Consider the following 20169-nt stretch of genomic DNA (forward strand, 5'->3'; position numbering starts at 1 on the left):
CTGCACCAGGTAAAAAAAAAAAAAAAAAAAAAAAAAGAACGCGTTTTCGACAAGAGAGGATTTTCCATGAAAATTAAAAAAAATTAACGAAAAATAACGTCACGCATAATTTTCATCAAGGATACGAAACTCGATGAAAATTGGACGAAAAAAAAATTGCGCTCGAGATTCAACCGAAGATACATATTTTCCTCGCATTCGCTTTGAAGGGTCCTAATTAGTTTTTCATTTGATTTTCTTTTGTCTAGTCTCAAAATAAATTATAGCCGTTTCGAAGAACTCCACTGCGCCAAGGTCCAAAGCACTTGGTCTCCTTATCCTTTCTGGTGATAATTATTCTATGCCTCGGGATATAGGTTCCTCGGTCGTTAAACGGACAGTTCGTATTTTACGGTACAATGGCTGCCGGGAGGGTGCTTCTTCTTTGTTGAAGTTTCGACGATTATCTTCGTATTTACGTTCCCGGAAGGAAGTTAGATCGATCCGACGTGTTACTTAAGAATAACGTTCCACCCCAAGCAGACACGATGAAAGGCCCTCCTTATGATATAATATTACAAGAATTTTGATGACACTATAACGCCATTAAGATACCATCTTCTGGATTCGTAAAATAATACCACATCACGCTATAGATCGAACAAGCATTATTCCCCTTGAAATAAACAGAAGACGGCAACCTCACAGGCAGTGGCTGGTGCGAAAATTTCCAACCCCTTAACCCGATGGTGAGTTAACCAATAACTTACCTCAGATATATCCCAGTGAAAGAGTTTCATTAAACTATCGATTATATTTCTATCCATGGGGCAATAGGTAAGTTAAAGGTAAATGAGTCGCTTTACCGCTAAGTTGGTCGGATCGATTTTTCGTTTTTTCGTAAAGTCGAAAGTTTCGTGCCGTCTTGTCTCGCGAATCAAACTTCCTATTAATTAGCTGTACGATGTCTATAATCAACAAATAACTGGATATTTACCAGTGAGACTTCGCATTTGATTGCACCTAATTCGCAAACAGCGAGCTACCGTCAGTCGACACGCTCGTGTTTGCTCGTAGAATTGGTATTAAACTGGCGCTTCACGGTTTGTAAGCTCGAAATTTCTCTTCGGTTATTTGGCTTGGGTTAACGTAAGCACAGTGATTTGCATTCGTCGATATTTCACTGATACAAACACCTGATACTGAACGTCCGTAGAGGCCAGAGGCAATAAATATGAATATGAAATATTTATTTTAAAAAATATTAAAAATATCCTATTCTATAGTCGCTCGTGCGAATCGTAGCTCAACGTCACTGTTTTATTTCGTTCAACGTACTTAGCGCCTGTAATTCCCTCGTGGCAGACGTTTGGCTCTTAAAGGTCCCGAGTCACTCATGATACACGACTCGACGAGGGTGGCCTGACTGTAAAATCGAAAGACCGCTCTAAACGCTGTACGAGAAACAAGGAAAATACTGGTAGTACATGGTTTATAGTCAGTTTCGTTTTGTTTTAAGTGCACTTAACCGTAACGAGAAGCAGCTTCTGGCTTTTGGGGTGCGATAAAACTGAAACTGTTTATTTCCCATTAAATTGAAATCGACGTGAATTTAACTAAAATTGATATATAAATTTAAATTAGTTTTCTTGTATACACGTCCACGTTACAGTCGACTTTAATCTTTATCTTCTTTTTATAGGGATATTACAATGGGGATATACATGGTAGCTATGGATATATAAAGATTAGGAAACAAGACTGGAGGAATTCACGAAAATTCCCGCAGTCTTATTACCATCCTGCGAAATCAATGAGTCTATATAACCACCCTATTATCAACCTCATTAACCGTACCCTTAACTCCGCTCAAACTTCAACCACGCGCACGTTCTCAATTCCCGTTCAGAGTAGAGAGCGCCGTCACGCCAACTATTTTATAGTCAGTTATTTAACCCCAATTAATTAACCCTCCATTTTATTATAGCGACGAACAAGGGACGATTATCCCACAAACGAGGGTGGGATGTTACGCATCATTTTCTTGCATGCGGGAATGCTTCCAGTTTAGAGGTTCATTTTTGTTTCATCCCCTGAAGCATTGACGGCAGGTCAGATACAGGCACTCGATTCAAATTCCGTTCTTAAATGGACCATTCGCGTCCCGGTAATCACGACCTGAATAACCCATCTATACGTCTTCCTCTGACGTCTACGTATTTTGGGATAAGAATAGACGAAAACCGTGATACATAACCTACATTCGCGTAATGAAAATTTCAAAAGGTAAATAAAAATTTATTCACGTTGCAAATTTTGTAAATTTCTCTTTCTTCCCGTGGCTGCTCGGCGGACACCCTGATCGTGAATATTACCTGAAAGAATTTATTCGTCTATTGAATTTTCCGATAAAATACGAATTATCTTAAACGAGTTTTCGGCTGTATACACGGTTTATGATTTTCTTTAGGTTCACACGTAAAACATTAGTTCCAACAGACATTCAAATATTCATGGAAACGACGAAACAAACCGATGCGGCGTCGCGGCGCCGAATAAACTTTTCATTTGGCGTGAGATCGCGTGTTACAAATTACCGGCATCCCGACGTTCCCGAAGTCAAAATCGATTCGCTCCCTGTACTCTGTGCCAGTGCAATCGGCGTCCCTGTGGCATTCGACTTCCGGTGACTGGTATGAATGGATCCCCCGTGAGGATAAGGGTGCATATAATATCTTTGAATTTCATCCAACTGGCCCTTATCGATAATCGAACGTATAAAGTCGCCGAGAAAGTTTTCGATTTCGAAATAAAAAGTTTGACGTTTCCCACGAATAACGCATCGGAATCGGGGGAACCGCGTGAAATAGAATATCCTTGTATTGGTAGGTGACAAAGTGCGTGTCACAAGGCGGAACTTTAAACCTGCCGCAAAATCCATTTCCACCGCGAACGAGTTTCACGTCTGGCGCCGTCATTGAACTGGGCAAAGTCACTTGGCGAAGATTGTTCGCAGTGAGTCAGCGTCTTCCGGTTACTGGACGTTCGTCCTGGTACCCAGGAGGTTTCGCATAGAATTCAAGTCTCTCATTCATAGATAGACTAGGGTCAGTTAGTTATATCTCTGAAGATAGGAATTTCGAGTTGGCAGATTCGAGAGCTCGATTCACCGGAAGTCCAGACTCAGACTCGAGTGCTTTATCGATGCTATAAATTATCGCGAAACAATTTCCAAGCTTGAACCGCGCTTCGTTTCTCGACGCACAAGGAGAAAAGACTCGGAGATAAAATACGAGTTTATCTCCCGTCGACTAGTCAATTATCTGGTTACGTAGAACTCTATCGCGAAAACTACGTATTTCGGCGTCCTCCTGTCACTCTCGCGGAGGGTGGAAATCTCGCGGGAAAAATATTTCCTTTCAATGGCCGTTATCTCTCCTTGCCGGCTTTCCTAAGGCTATAGCGTTTTATGTATGGAAAGTAGATAGTCGGCAGGGAGAGGGTGGAATAAGGATAAAGGAAGTTAAAGTAGGGCCCCCCACCCGTGTCTAAGGCCAGAGTGCACAGGAAGGGTAAGGGAGTGTAGGAATGCACTGCGTTATCATTTGCCAAATCGTTAAACGTCTTGGAGCTTCTACTATGGTCTTGTTGTAAAATCGCAAAGTCCCAAGGTAAATTTGTCTTAGAAACTCACGTTTAACTTTATTCCGTGTCATTTTATTTCCGACAGTAGTCAAGGCTGTTAGATGTATTAAAATAATACGGAGGCGTTAAGCGCGCCAAGTTTCAGACGTTGGCTATTATTATTCGCGCTTGAGGAAGCCTTTTTTTAATTATAAATATTTATACACGTAACATATGTATATAGAGCTTTAAAATATGGCTTGCACTGTATCGCGAATCAGCTTGCGAAATATGTGCCTCTGAGGTTTCCCTCTCGCTCCATATAATTTGTCCGAGCTAAATTGGAAATTAGTATTCATTAGCAATTTCGCGGCTACCCAGAATCCACTGTGTCGCCGTTTACGGCCTATTCGATTTCCCGTGTAAAAGAGAGCCAGTTAAATACTACACAAAGACCGCTATGTATATATGTATATATATATACAACCCCCATATTCAAGCTATTATCGTCAATAACTATATGTGGGCGGTCCGAGACTAAACTACCCTTTAATTACGTTTAAACGCTATCACTCGTTCCGGTACAGTTGCTTGATAGCCACTGCACGTGTCGCCAGCGAATTAATAGAATTTTTAATTAAAATCCCGCGTAATTGTGCCAGGAGAAAGGAAAGAAAAGAAAAAAGAATGGAAGAGCATACTGTAAAACAGTCCACCTGTGACGTACATATATAGCAGCTACAAGTAACAAGATCGTACCACGTATAACTATATACGTGCATAGTAAGAAGTTAATACCTAAATCTGATTGCAAAGATAACAGAATTTCGTTTAACCTTTTGAAAATTTTCCTGCTGCACCAATCCCCTCTTTCATCAAAATTAATTCAACTGTAAAAAAATCGATGCTCTTGATGCTTAATATGTGGTAAGGGTTCTTCATTAGGGACATGCTAATAAATCATTGTATCATCCCTTGAAACACGTGACACCCCCCTTTCCTACTACGTACCGTCGTATCGTTAAACGAAGCGGGCGAATTTACTTTCGGGAGATTTAATTGAAAATTCCTGTTCATTAGCACAATTATCGGGAAATGGTTTGTACCCGTGTGCAGAGTCACCCCTTTATAAACTTTTGTATCGTTCATGCCGAGCAGACGTATTTTACATCCCCGAAGGCACAAGACACGTGGAGAGGGTGAACAAGCCGAGGCGGATTGCGTGCGCGACGTTAATTTATTTTCGCGAACAATTACAAGGAAATCGCGATGGCTCAATCGAGTTGCTTATCATTGGCGGCGCATTGTGCAGTGGTTTTAAGAGGGAGAGAGAGAGAGAGGGAAGACATAGAGTGGGAAAGAGAGAAACATAGAACGAAAAAAAAAAAGACTGGCATAAGGTAAAAGGATAATTTTTAAGGGTTTAAGAAAAATGAAAGAGGGATGGTATGATAAATGGCTATCGCGAGAAAAGTAAATAGCCTTTAGGAAGAAACTATTTTTCGGTAACGTGTGCTGCGTGTAAAGGACAGAAATTCTCGGACCGATATAAGATACCAAATAGTAAAAATGACCAAGGAATCCCAGAAGCGTGTTAAAACGTAGGAAATTCTCGGCGTGCAGCTTGTTTACCCTGTAAACATAGATCTGTCTGCGAAGCATCGATCTTTCAGAGAGAAAAGATACGGGCGAAGTCGAACGTTTTGAGAATTTTCTTTGTTTTCTAACTGGCCGATTCGCCGTTCACGGCAAATAAAAATGGTCAGGACGTGTCTGGGGTGGATATATAAAGTATCGTTCTTTCTCTATGTAGTATTGAATATATATATATATTTTATTATTTTTTTTTATTGATCTTTTATTTTCTTTCATTATCGAGAGACTTTCCCGTAGAGAAATCGATCTCGTCGTGCAAGTTGCGCGGTCTTCTCCTGTTTGTTCGTTGGCTCTTTCAATATTGTCAACTTTACTCAAGAAAGATAAATCATGCATTACGCACGAATCGCGCGGCTCGTATGAAATGCCTCGGACTAGACAAACGTTTTACGTATAGATAGAACGAAGCGAAAGGCAGCGATAACGCTTATCTATTTTCTTCATTTATTTTCAGGACCGGGAAACCCAACCGTGGTCACTGCTCCTTGCCTATTTCAATGTTAATTAGCACCCCCCTATTAACAGCCCTTCTATTCTTGGTCGAACTGTAGAACCGACCATTCACGTCACGTTCGTATCCGCTTCCGGTAACAATGGCGAACAGAGTGACGACGTGTAGCTATAGTTTTCACACTGTACGTCACAGACTGTGATACACGTGTTACATTGGAAGCAATCATACGAGTATTATTTGTTTGAGTAATTTTGGAAAATTAATAAACCGTTTTCGAAATAATTTCAGACAATTTGCCATTAATTGAATCGACACACTTTTTTGCTTTTTTTTATTAAATCCTTATTTACTCAAATTCGTAAAAACTTACTAGAAATGCCGTGCGAGATGCTTATACCTAATTATAGGAAAATTCCTTAGCAAATGGAAACACGGAATATTGCAGTGCGGTTTTCCTCTACGGTTTAGGATCAAAGCTTGAGGTTTCCAGCAGCCAGGATCCTTATTTAATGGTATGTGGTTTGAACCACAAAGCCCAATGACTCTGTGGGTAACTCTAGATTTCGAATGGAAACTTATCTACTTAGATATTCGCATCTCTATTCGTATGGAATATTAGACTGTTTGCTAATTAATTCGAACGAATCCGTCGATTGGTCGAAAATTATGCGCGCTTTGTTATTATGCGGTGTACTCTGACTTCTGTCACATTTTCATTCTCATATCGATGTCATTTTACTTTGGTCATTTCGAGGGGACATTTGGAAGATTATTTCGTGACTGTTATCTACGGAGATTTATTGGAAGGACGGTGACACTTTTAGATAACGAATTTAAGCCTGGAGTTCTGATAGCGTTGAGGACGCCCGTTTCTCACCTTAAAATTTACTACGAAAATTTTCGACTTTCACTCTTTTTATTTTATTCAAAAAATTGTATTCTCCAATTTCTACGCGAAATGATGCCGGGCAAAAAGCATGTATGCGTCCATATGAAAAATGAACAATTGGGGATGCTAATGTCAGGGATGACGTCACAGTAGTCTCCTTATAATCGAAACTGTCAACCTATTATAGGATACGAAGGAATGATAGATAGTATAGTATGGTACAGTATAGCAGAGTATAATGATACTCACTACCTATATACATATGTGAAAATATGCTATAGTTATATATGTTGACTGTAGCGACTCGAAGAAGTGATGATTTAAAATTTACAATTTTCTTATATCATATTAAACAAACCAGGAATGAGAAAAAATAATTGATTACTAATAGGGGATTTTTCCTCGATCTATATTATATATTGATTAAGGATAGTTGCAATAAAGTGAAATAGGGCTCGTCGCGAAAATAAGATTTAACTTGAATTAAAAGTCTATCATATCTTGCAGTTGAGCACTCCGCTTCTCCCATCAAATCCAGCTCTGAGATTGCCCGATTATCCGCTCATGGATAATTAGTTTTACTTGGATCTCGGTGTTCCATCTAGTCCTGAGGTTTTCCTTTCAATGATTAATTCCATTAGCCAGAAATAACAGTGCCGAAACTATAGTAATAGACTGTGGTGTACGTTTCCACAATAACAAGCTATATACAAGAGAACGCGATGTCCCGGGAAGAAGCACGGTCGAAAATCAGCAAGTAAAAAAGAAGGGGAAAAAAAAGAAAGAAATTTGAACGCAGATTATTTGTCATTTGGATCGGGTAAGAGGGTCAAAAGAAAAAGGTGGGGGATACAGGAGGAAAAGGTCGAGGATCCTAAATCGACGTCTCGCCAAAGAAAGAAGACGAATGGCAGATTGCGGATTGTCGGATGGTCACGGTGTGAGATCAGTGTCCTGGCCTAACATGAGGATGTAAAAAAGAAATTTCGATGTAGATATTCGTATAGAGATTGTAATAAAAAGAAGACGGTATAACACGAGAAAAAAACATTGTAAAGAGGATATGTTATATATTGTATATATGTATATATATATATATATATATGCAGTAATATTTATGTCACCTCATCTTATTTATCGCGTTGGTCTAACATCCTTTAAACGACGGCCATCTTTTCCCGCCAGATAACTTATAGGCTGAATGCAAAACTGATTCGTGAGATAAACGTTACGTAACAGTAGTTGGACAAAGGTCCTCGAGTCTCAGCCATAAATACACAGGAGACTCCGCGAGGCTTTACTGCTGTTCACGTTGTTATCTTAACCGAGGCATACAACCACACGAGAATCTCTGAAGAAAGTCTTATTATTATTCTCTTGGTTGGCTCGCTTCCATTTTCCAATAGAATGGATACACGGGGCTCCTATAATCAACCCCCCGTGGTACCTTTATCTTCTCGGAGTACACCGTAGCTGTCTGAATATTTTTAAATGACCTTCCTCGAGGGTCGCGCGAAATAATTTACGCGTAGATAGAATTAGGAATAATTATGAATTCAGACTCTCTTTGTCCCTTCATATCTCGATCCGGCATTTCGCCGAACGAACGAGTGGGCGTCGATATCGGTATTTCTCCATTGTGCTACCGGCTTCGCGGAATCTTTCAGGGAACTTTATGAGTTTTCGCAGCCCCGTAAATTACCTGAAAAATAATTTTGTGCTCTTTACATTCAACGTTCCTAATCGAACTTCGAAATTCTCTCGTCATGCAGACTCGAAGTTTTCGAATCGCGAACGAGCTCATTTGCACGTGAAAATCGATCGAGTAATTTCTTTTTTTTTTTTTTTTTTACTTTAATCGCGCACCTGCTCGGCGAGAGCACGACTTTGTTAGTGGAAGATGAAGAGTTTGCTTAATCGCTGCTTGACCCCTTTACATTAGCTCGGTGCAGTTCGAGCTGCGAGAGCTTCGAGTACTTAGCGAACTCTGCTCTGGATACTTATAGACGCTAGGAACCTTTTTTTGCAATACGCGTTACCCACGCTCTGTGACGTATAGGATTCTTTTTTTGTTCACAGATTGGCCCTGGTTCGGTGAGCCTTTAAACAACCTGACAGTTTCCGTCGGACGAGAAGCCATTTTCACGTGTATCGTTGAAAATCTTGGACCGTACAAGGTAAGCATCGTGAGAGCCGACAGAGTCTGGCGTCAAGTACGTATATTATTCTTTACGAGAGTCCTGAATAAATTAAATTAATAAATTGGATATTTTATACGATTTTCCTACCAGTCCCGAATAGTACGTGTTTGTCGAAGGTGGAGAATCCTGGGGATATAATTATAAATAATTTTGCAACTAAGGACTCTGCGAATATCACCACGCGATCTTGAGAGATTCCATTAAGTTTGAATAAAATCCCTAGGGGGTGTGAGTTCAGCGGTTTGTTAAGGGACTCTATCTCTCTCTCTCTCTCTCTTGCTCCATTTGAGGCATTCGAATTCTCTCTCGCTCTTCTCATTTACCGTCCTCTCCCTTTACTTCGCTTTAGACACTGCAATGATTTTCATCCCCATGGAAACGCTTTTTCACCCTGAAACAGCATACCTTTCCTGAATCGGTGTGTACCGGAGTGAGTAAGTCGAGCCCAGTACGCGCAGACACCTATTTACAATGTAACCGAGCACTTGGACTCTTTTTATAACTATACATTGGATGGTTACCGTAAGCGAGTGGTCTTTGTTTTATACTTCGATATTTAATAGAATCAATACGATTCCTATCGAGGCTGCATTGCTTCGGTTCGGAAATGAAAGTGCCTCTGGGTCGTGATTTAGAAAAAGGGGTTGCTGCAACCGAGACTCCTTGTACCAGAAAGTATCGCTGATTGCTCGCCACCGGAAATTACCATTCCTGACGTAAAAGGAATTTTATCTCGAAATTCCTTAAATCTTCGTTGGCCGAAGTCAGCGTTGAGATTTATTGATAGCTGCGCTGCACCCATTTACTGGCTACTGAGTAAACATTACTTTGGGCTCTTTCTACCGTAAGAATCAAATTTCAGCCAAGTTCAATTACACCGGAAGTCATTTCACTTCTCCTTCGTTCCACGTCGTCCGCGAGTTCTAACAGTCGCGGAATTCGTTATCTCATAGCGCGCTATTTCTCGGTAGCTATCTGACGCAATTTACCTAATACGGCGAACGCACGTTAAATATAACGATACGAGGTACTGAGCTACGGAATTAGCCGGTTTCCGGTGACAGCGTCGGACTCGCGTGTCTCCCACTTTATATTATACCATCGGTCCGTGAAATTTTCCTAATTCTATTAAAAAGTCGAAATTACTTGCCGCCGGAAATGCCGAGATAATTTTGCTGGGCGGCCGCGCACTGCCTTTATATCCCCTAAACCTAATTGAAGGAGGTCACTTTAAATTTGGACTGTGAGGTCTGGACGAGTCCCGTTAGGACGCGGCAAGAAATTTCGTCGCGGCGTTAGAAACGCTTCATACCTATTAACGTGTAACCCGATTTTCCACGTTACGAGCCAAATTAAATCAGTCTCCCTCTGGCACGTTAAATTTCTACGGAATATACATTTCGTTGAGCAAAGATTCACTTTATGAATTTTCTTAGACGTGCTCGTCAACCTCATCTCTCTACTATTTTTTCTTAATAAATAAGCAAATCTATGTTATTTATTTTCATCGTATACCTGCGAAATCTCTGTAAATTAGTCGGTGACCCAGAAAACATTCTCAACGCGAGAGGGTTAAATTGTAAAAGTTTATGGCTCACAATGATGTCTCACGGAAATAAAGGAGCTCAGGGTATTTAAGCTTAAGGTGAAGCGCGTCGCGATGCATGCTGGGAGCCAGAGGGAACGGTCCAGGCGCACTTAGCCTCAAGTATTAGGGATTGAGGGAGGCAAGAGTTCCGGGATCTACATACTACACGTGTATGCGTTGCGTGTATATATATATATATATATATATATATATACCTGAGAAGTTGCATCGAGGTTTGTGATTATTCTGGCAAACCGACCGGAGTATTAATTATTCATAATACGATAGCCAACGTGAATAGCATCTTGCCGGAATAGTTGGCTGATGATTTCGAGCAACACCAAAGGAAGACAAGTCGAGAGCAGATCGAGACTCTAGTTAAGAAACAGCCAAGAGCTGAATTATGAACCAAGATTGAAATTTAGACGTTGGCTTTTAATAAAGAAATTATTAAATAATTACGAGAGTTGAAAGTTGCCTGTAGATGTCCCGAGCTTTCATCGTTCTTGGTGAAATATTGAAATGAAGTCGGTGATGCAGCTCGGCTGAAGGAAGTAAAGGGAGCTGGGATAGTTCATGGGGTTGATGGTCGGAGCAGCAATCCCAGGTGATTCGCAGACGATTTATCAATAGTTCCACAGTGCTAATTATTCGTGTACACGGTTCTCTAGGAAGTTAAATCAAATTTCTTTATGCGGTTGGATTCTTCTTTTTTTTGGTATCGAGAACGTTTTCTTTCTTTTAAGTTTTTGCTGAGCCAGCGAAGTCAATCGTACGGAAGTACGAAAGTATTACTGCCGAAGTTTTATAGATTTTGTGGTGCTGGGGTCAAAGGGACTTTCGGTTAAGTTCACCAGCAACGAAAACGGGCTCTTGCCTGGGAATTCTTTGGTATTTGTGAATTCACACGAAACTTCTGGGGAAATTGCCAAAATTTTTTGGCACTTTATTTTTTTTTTTTTTTTTTTCTAAAAGCAGTTCATGTTCTCCTATCTATTCGATAGTCGATCAAGATCATTTTTATCGAGTCGAAAACATTCGTCTTGCTGTGCATCGTATTGTTGATAATTTAGTTTTACCTCACAATGGTCCGAGAGACCTTGTTGGACTGTGATACCTGATTTTGACATTCGATATATATTTCCTCGTTGTACGCATTGCGTGAGGCTAAGAGTGGATCCTTTGCTTGGACATGGTTGGTATTGATGAAGGTTTTACGCAACAAACGCTCACCGTTCGGATGCAATTTTTCTTCCACCCACTCTACGGGGTTCTCGTGAATTTATGGTCGGAGTTACTCCTCTCCCTTATACCAATCGTAATTTCGATCCACCTTCAGTCGGTACACAGAGTCAGAGGCGGCACCAGGGATTTGCCGGATTAGTACTGAATCGTCAATCATTTGTGTCTCATCGAAAGAGCTCTCACGCAATTTCGCAATCCTTACGCCTCTCATTGGACTTGTTCCTTCGGTTATTCGATAACAAAAAAATAAATGAGACACGGAAGGAATACTTTTCGAAACGATATTTTTATATTAGGTTGGAACGTAACCTGAAAACTATCTCGACATTAGTCTCAAACTTTAGCTGTTGGAAGTTTCTACGAGTGCGGGTATAAGTACTAGCTTGCGTGTCCAGGGCGGAATTATATATTGATTAAAATGGTATTTACTCTCGAGGAAAAATATAACGAAAAGTTTCTATAAAAAAATTGTCATACTATTATGTACCAATCTAATGGTAAACGTGATACCAAGGTAAAGGAGTGATTAGATTGTTCGAGAAACGTCATAGTAAGGAGTCACTCGTGACATGACAATGTTATTGACTTCCATCGAAATTAATTATTAATTCTAATGTTTTTGCTTTCGGGAATAATCAATAGAGTCGTTGTTAGGTACGGTATTCTCATTCAGTGAGATAGTATGTATATATATATATGTATACACAATTTCGTTAATGTCATGTTGTATATATATAATACTCAGCATAACATTAACGAAATTGTCTTATCGCACATAGCGGAAATTCTGAAGATAATTTCTGAACGTTATAAAGGCGTCCGAAATATATCGTTAGGAAGCCGAAATCGCGTGCAAAGGATTTGAAATAAGGTCTGCCGACAGAATCCTGGACACCATGGGGCGAAAAAGGACGAAGAAAATAAAGGATTGATGAGAGTCCAAGGAGGAAGAGGGATTCGGAATCTCCGTGTGATAAAGAAAAGAATAGCTAGGGCAGATGTTTCCTTATGGCTAGTAAATTTTCATGTAATGCCGCAAAGAAAAATCATATCGCGATCGCGTGTTTCCGACAATTTTCACTTTAATCGTAAGATTCCAGCCAGTTGCACATCGATGCCCTAAATCATACGTAGTGCGTCAGCCATCTGGACCCTGCATGGCTTCGTTGCTGGCCAATCAATAAATTTTGAAACATTCGAGTCCCGCCGTTATGCACGTGTGCCGATAGTAACTCCCTCTGCGGGACTAACAGGCCGATTGCGAAGTGACGTTTGTTTTTCCAAAAATGCCTACATGTGTGTATACTCATTTGACCGTGCATATTGGGTGACGTATGATCGCGGTAATAAATTGTAGTCGGTATATGGACGCTGGTAATTTTTTTGGGAAAATATAAAAAAAGAACAGTAGTAATTTAGTTTCGAACCGGTTAAAGAAAATAGGCACAGTTACTGTTATTTACATTATGGGCATTAACGTATAGGTACGTTTTCACCCATGTACAAAATTCATTACAGTTCCAGTTTCTGTACTTTTCCCATTTGGTTCTCGGTAAAATACAAATAATTTTCTTAACCTTGTTGGTTCCCACCGAAAGTTACCCCGTTCGCGTGTTCCGTGTCGCGACTAACGCGAGCGAATATTGTCGAGAAATAACGGGTGTACCGATCGATGCCATTTTCCCTAAACGCAGCTTGTCGACTAATGACATTTTGTTGTGAAATGGCAAAAGACTCAGTGGGAACTTTCGTGCGTCTAAATGTCATCAGCGATTATTATGAAATCGTCCACGTGGATCGTAATTAATGATTTTTTACTGGTAAAAGTTCAACACGATCGACTGTCCCACAGAGAACCTGCAGTACGCGTCATAGCACGCGAATCGATTGTTCGTCGCAGTATCGTCCGACTGTCGTTCTCATGAGTACCAGTCGATATGAAAAAAAAAAAAAAAAAAAAACCAGCAGTACGCGTCATAGCACGCGAATCGATTGTTCGTCGCAGTATCGTCCGACTGTCGTTCTCATGAGTACCAGTCGATATGAAAAAAAAAAAAAAAAAATAACCAGCAAAAGTCTAGTATAGAAGCTCGAAAGGACGATTGAGTAGCTGGTAAAGTAGATGGGATGTAAAGGGTACGAGTAGCGGTTTGACGTACGACGATTCAATCAACACAGCGTATTGTCAACGTCGCGACGGAGACGTCAGGCGTCGACGGATATCCGCGGGGTGGCGATATGAAAAATGATACCTGACGAGAATAGAACCCGACGGAATGCTTTCTCGCGTGTTACATATATATAGGAAACTGCCAGCAGGTATCTCTCGGTGGCACGTAGCGAGGCTGCCGAGGAACAGGGTGATTCGCGAGAGGAAGTCTTCCCTGAGCATCATCCATCAGGACTGCCTGATGTGTGAGCGGGATTAATCCAGTGTCGCGAGTTCAATCCGTAGAGTTTTTATCCGGAGACGGTCACACGCAGAGAGCTGTTTCGGCGAGAATGGATAAGTTTGAATGTCGGGAAAGATCCAATAGGGATGCTGGTTACGGCGAAGATCATTTTTTAGATGAGACAACCCGTGGCGTTCAGAAAGGTAGATCGTCTTCCGTATGGGAAAAAAATTTGTTGGATGAGTCTCTGGGTTAGATTAGAAAATTCTCTTGCGTCGGTACAGTCCATCCTAAAATTAATGGTAGAGTCGAAATTTACGTTCGCACGAACGAGGGTCACACTTCGAGCGTACAAGTGCAATGAACATTCGACGGTACGCCGGTTGTCTGTTAAAGCTGTTTCCGACCGAGTGCCGATTGGCGGTTGTTTGAACAACCAGTAGAATTGTAGTTTGCTGGCTGGTAGCACGTGACGTTTGATCGCCGGTGTAAAAGGTTAAACCCCTGGCTAACTAGCAAAGCAGGGGACGCAATGATTACACGGGTGGTACTACTGGGAAGTAATTTAGCGAGCGTAGGAGTTGGACCAAATTCAAGCAACCCAAGTCATTCGGCCGGCCGCGTCCTCTGGATTCTCGAAACTTTCACGGTACAGATAGATAGTTATCCTGACGGTCTCGGATAACACAGCAAATTAACCCGCAGGATTAACCTTCGACCTGGGTCGCGCTCTGTCAATTCCGTCCTAACGTTATCGCGACAATTAATAGCGCCGTCATTTAGTTTATCGCGCAGTCCCGGTCACCGGCTGCAATTCGCATCACGCGCTTCCGGTTATTCGGAAATCTCCTTCGGATAATTTATAACCTTGTTTACAACCCCTGCCAAGGGACTCGTTGACTGTATTACAAGTCCATGAAAAATTTCCATCTGCAGTTAAGACATATCCTATTCCGATTGATCTCCTGATTACAGAGGTGAACCCACCTCTGTAATGACCTAGTGCCGAGCTCCACCTTGTTCCAATGACACCGGGTTAACGAGCGACTGAAATATCGATCAGTCAAAGTTTTCACGAGGTGCTTAATTCACACGCCCTTTCGTCACGGTCCTCCAGGATCGATAGAGTCCAAGTATTTCCGTTCCTTTTTTTCCTCGCTGATTACCCGTGGAAATTATTACGTGACACGCGACACTCAATTGGAGGAGGCCCACGTCCACTGGAACGGAAGTGCTCGAGCCGTGTCATTTCTCATGGCAGCTCATGACTTTTCTCTTCTTCGCCAGGATATCGTAGGAATTAAGGGACTTCCTGTAGCCTATCACGAAAAGGGTATTAGGGTACACAGAGACTGACGTACGGTGGAAAAAGCTGCTGCTGGATACCGTAAGTCTCCAGGATTTCGGGGATGCCGCAGAGATCGTGATATTATTCAGCTGAACGTGGATTTTACTCGGGATCAAGTCTTACCGTATACCAAAGACAGTTGCTGTTAAGCATTTCAAATAGGAATCAATATCAACACTTATCAATGAATGTATCGACCAATTCAAAAAGTTACTAAAGGTCTTGCGATATTTCTCATAAAAAAGTGATTACGAAGAAAATTTCTGTAATTCAACATACTCGACCCCAGAAGTACAAGCATTTCCACGAATCTACCTGTAACGACAAAGTTAGGTTATACTCGAAAATTTCTGAAATGAATAAAATGGTATTCCATGCAACTGTTTGGATCTACGGTACCTACATTGTAGTGCAAATTAAAAAATTTTTAATTTTATAAAAAAACCTGCATCGTAATCGCATCCCGAAATTTCCCCGTAGCCAAGGCATAACAGCACTGCTTTCCACCACAGTCCGATATGAAAAATTCGAATATTCTCTTGTTAAGTAATATGAAAATAATAATAATTAACACAAAAGAAAAATAATTTTTTGAAAACCCTCAAAGTACTTACAATCCCTCAAAGCATGCACTTTGGTGCGACACTCGAAAGAAAAACCAAAGTTGCTTTGACACGCAGGTTATTGCCATAAACTCACTCTAACCGACTAACCAAAAAGTGGATGTACAAGTTGCCTAAAGATTTTCATCATGGAGCCCTGGAGCAGGTCTATCTTCAGAAAAGGTAACGAACTGTTTGACAATACGAAAAGAAGTGCAAGTTGCACCAGGTAGGCAACTGCAACGTCACGGACAGAAATAATTACTGGTGCAATTCGCAGTGTTGGTACACAAAGGCACGCCTTTCCAGAACTCCTCTGGCCGTTGCACTCGGCGTATCCTTCTTCCTCGTACAATTTAACTCTCATCGCACCGGCTAAGGTGAAATCATTTAAATCCGTTTCCCCCACTTTAACATCCCACGTCGTTCTTTGAGGGTTTAACGTATAATAATCGCCCGTGACTTTGTCAATTTCCTTCCGGTAATGAGATGCACCGGGGAAACCCAACTGCACCTCGTTCAATACCGTCGACCGAGGTACGGCGAATAATAACATTACGTACGTAGTTCTCTGCATGTACACGGATACCTTAATGCATTTCTGCACCACGCAATCTGCACTTCTCTGCGCTACTCTAAATATACCTGCACTAGGTTGCAGTTTCAAAGGAGCCTGCTAAGACGTTGTGCATCGTACCGGCGAACATAGAATCGTCGGTCCCTTTGCTATTCACTTTGGTGCTTGCCGAAGACAATCAAACGCACATGCTTCGTATTTTGCATATTCTAGCGAAGCTGCACGCCCGCGAGGCTAGTTCTGAATTCAATGTAAAATATACTGATAAAGGATTGCGCTGCGATGGTATTTCAACGTTGAGTCGAGTCTGTGGCAAGAATCACGAGGAGTGAGCCGACTTCAGAAAAATGGGTCGACTTTAGACTTTGACATTGCAAATGAAATATTCCGGGTAAGATTCTTAATGAAGACTTTTAAGAATTCTTAGTGCATGTGCGATTGAATGTACTGTACCTTCAATAGAAATGCATCTTGGTGTCGTTCTGGAATTTTCTATAGCGATGCGACTGGTGCCAAAGGAGGGTAAGAGGGTGAGTGGTAAAAAAAGGGTAAAAGAATATCTAAAGAGAGAGAGAGAGAGAGAGAGAGAGAGAGAGAGAAATAGTATATCATTCCGATTTGCATTGGACGAATGCTTAATTAACACGCGACGAAGGTAGTTCGCGCATCGTTACGATCCTTATTATACGATAGAGCATCGAGGCTCTGACTTTGAGCTTTCGCGTATACGTATATACAATTCTGACGTAAGAGTGACTTATTTCAAAACATTTCATCCGTAGTGCTACGCTATGCGGTGAAAATGACGTAAACCAAGATTTTCTTCATATTCTTTATTTTTTTCATTTACCCACCGATTCGAAAGGCAACTTGACTATAGTTATTATCGTTAAGCTCATTCACTGTCTTACAGTCTGAACGCGTAAGCGGCGACGTACCTTCGAACAATCTTCGCAAGTGAAATCTCTATGGTGCTTTTCAGGTGGCGTGGCTTCGCGTCGACACGCAGACTATTCTAACGATAGCGAGTCACGTTATCACGAAGAATCACCGGATCGCGGTGACGCATAGCGGGCATCGTACGTGGTCCCTTCACATAAAGGACACGCGAGAGACGGACAGGGGTTGGTACATGTGCCAGGTCAACACCGACCCGATGTCAAGCAACACTGGCTTCCTCGAAGTAGTTGGTAAAACCAGTTAAAAGTATAAGATGAAACAAAATTAGACTAAAGATTCAATGTTAAATAAGACGTAGAACGATAAAGATGCCCGAACGCATTCAAAGTATGAAGGAAGAGAGTAAACGTTGCGTTATTAAAATTGTAACGTCGATTTACTCACTGATATATTAAAGAAAAAAAGCAAAATAGCCATTACAATGTAAATTGCGGGGTAAACTTGTTTCCCAAGCCCAGGTTAAACTTTCCATCCGGAGTAAACTCGAGAATCAAGTTCCCGGGGACGAGGTTGGCCCAGTAAGCCTTATCCAAAAGGAGATCAAAGATTATTCCTGGGATACCGGGTTTTCGAGTTTCCGAGGTCCTGAATTGGCTCGTGTCCTCTTGGCAATTCTCTCGAAGTGCCACCGGAGGAAAATGACAGTCCATTTACCGGAAGGAGGTTATTAGCTTAAAATTTCCCCCGGAGGAGCTTCCCGCGTGTGTTACCGATTCGCTATACAGAAGTTACCGAGCAAACGTGCAAAAAGCAACCAGGTTGGATTTTAACGGCAGTAAAAAAAAAAAGGGTGCGCATCCTGCAGGACCGGCCAGGTTTTTCTGGCTCAGTCGATCTTTGACGATACCATGCAAATATATGTAAAGCATACTCCGGGCTGGAGTGCCTACCGTGATTGCACTCTTGGAGGGCTATTAAACACCTTCCTGGCGACGTGCCCCTAGCGCTAATAACCCTTACCCTGTGGGCTCATCCCCCAGTCCTCTGTCTCACTCGGACTCGTATTAGCCCTCGCATGCTCTCTGCTTTCCACCACCTGCCGCAAGCGGCGTCGGTCGAGTGTATAAACATGGCTTAACCCCGGGGCGAAACCCCTCGTTAAATTCCTCTTTATCATGCACCGGAGAATTGCAAGCGCGAGGCTATCCAGGCGTGAAAATAAGAGATCGGTCAGGGTTTGCGATAGGATCGTGCTTTTTGTTATGGGAAATGACTGTACACGGAACATTGTTGGATGGGGATAGCCATGGACACGTTATTCCCAGTCGGTGCAGTCGACGTAGAAAACTCTGAGTGCCGGCTCATAAAGCACTGTCGCGTGACCGTGCGAACTAATAAATCTAACGCAATTGTTTTCCCGTATCAATAAATAGTATACGGCTGAATGTGGTTTTTGTTTTTCGATGAAAACTCGAGTAGCCAACGTAGGAATGGATCGCACGTCCGGTAAACTTTGACGGAGTTGCACTTGATATGGAGTGAAAAGTCATTTTTCATTTTCTAATCTTTAGTCTAGTTTTCGGTTAAAATATCATCTTTTCTGTTTTTCCACAGAAGTCGTTTTCTCGCGTGATTTTTTTTTCATTTAGAAATCCATTACAAAATTACTCTTACGCTGCCCTCTGTAGTGGATAATTTTTTCAGTTTTTCTTCGCTTCCGTATCTCCACTCCAACCAAGTACCAGGATCCCGACACCCTTTACGGGGAGGTTATAAACATTGCAAGAGTCCTTTGTCTTCCGGACACGTTCGTACAGATATTTCCCAAAACCACGTCATCCTGTTTCCTTCTACCGTTTTGTCGCTACCCTAACGATTTTAGGGATCGTCGAATAGCAGACTCATTCCCAAGCAGAATTTCCTACCCGGGGATGCTGACTCCCAAGACTGAGATTTTTTTTCTTTTATTCGCAGATAATCTGGCTACAGGTAGGGTAAGGCAACTTGACTATAGTTACGAATGAATGAAATATCATCATGAAATATCATAATGATCATCTTTAACGTACCTATTCTCAAGGGTGAAACTTTACGACAGTCCACCTCATACGTATTCGCATAACAAACTCTGGCGCATTATTTCTCTCTGCTACAGCACGATCCTGATATCTATCCGAGTAACAGGCTTTCATATAGGGTGGATGTCCCCGTAACGTTGCTATTGTTTCAGTGCCTCCGGACATCCTGGACGATCCCACCAGTACGGACATGGTCGTTCGCGAGGGTAGCAACGTCACGTTACGTTGCGCTGCCACAGGAACGCCTGAGCCGACTGTCACCTGGCGTCGCGAAGCTGGTGGTACGATAATTCTGTCAAGTTGGCACGAAGGTAGGATCAACAAAAATTGTATAAACTACACGTGACATTTTAAAAGATTCTTCTTTACTGGATAAAATAACATTTCTCTTCTTGGACGTGTACCACTCGGTATTATACTATACCGTTAGAGATATAAGTACTCAATTTTTTTTAACGTTTGCTAATAATATCAGATTAGCGAAAATGCGATTTGCCTCGTTAGAAGAGAAGCGCATTTAAAACGATCAAAGTGAAAAAAAAAAACCTATCAAGCAGGTAAACGCTGACTTTTCCCGAGACAGAAAATTACGGGTACTTTCCTTACAGGATTTATCAGGCACGAGATCATTTTTA

The 20169-nt window shown here is 41.6% G+C and overlaps 1 protein-coding gene across 2 annotated transcripts in view; it reads left to right on the plus strand.

Annotated features, from left to right (window-relative positions):
• The window catches only part of LOC107272907 (lachesin), a 29249-nt gene that overhangs the window by 213 nt on the left and 8867 nt on the right, over positions 1 to 20169 (plus strand). For both annotated transcript variants that reach the window (XM_015750571.2, XM_025090183.1), the window contains exons 2-4: positions 8682 to 8779; positions 17539 to 17746; positions 19687 to 19845. In XM_015750571.2, the coding sequence (XP_015606057.1) occupies positions 8682 to 8779; positions 17539 to 17746; positions 19687 to 19845 (465 nt within the window). The remainder of the gene's footprint in view (positions 1 to 8681; positions 8780 to 17538; positions 17747 to 19686; positions 19846 to 20169) is intronic.

The sequence above is a fragment of the Cephus cinctus genome, unplaced genomic scaffold, assembly GCF_000341935.2.
Source record: "Cephus cinctus unplaced genomic scaffold, Ccin1 Ccin1_scaffold1310, whole genome shotgun sequence".
Lineage (NCBI taxonomy): Eukaryota > Metazoa > Arthropoda > Insecta > Hymenoptera > Cephidae > Cephus > Cephus cinctus.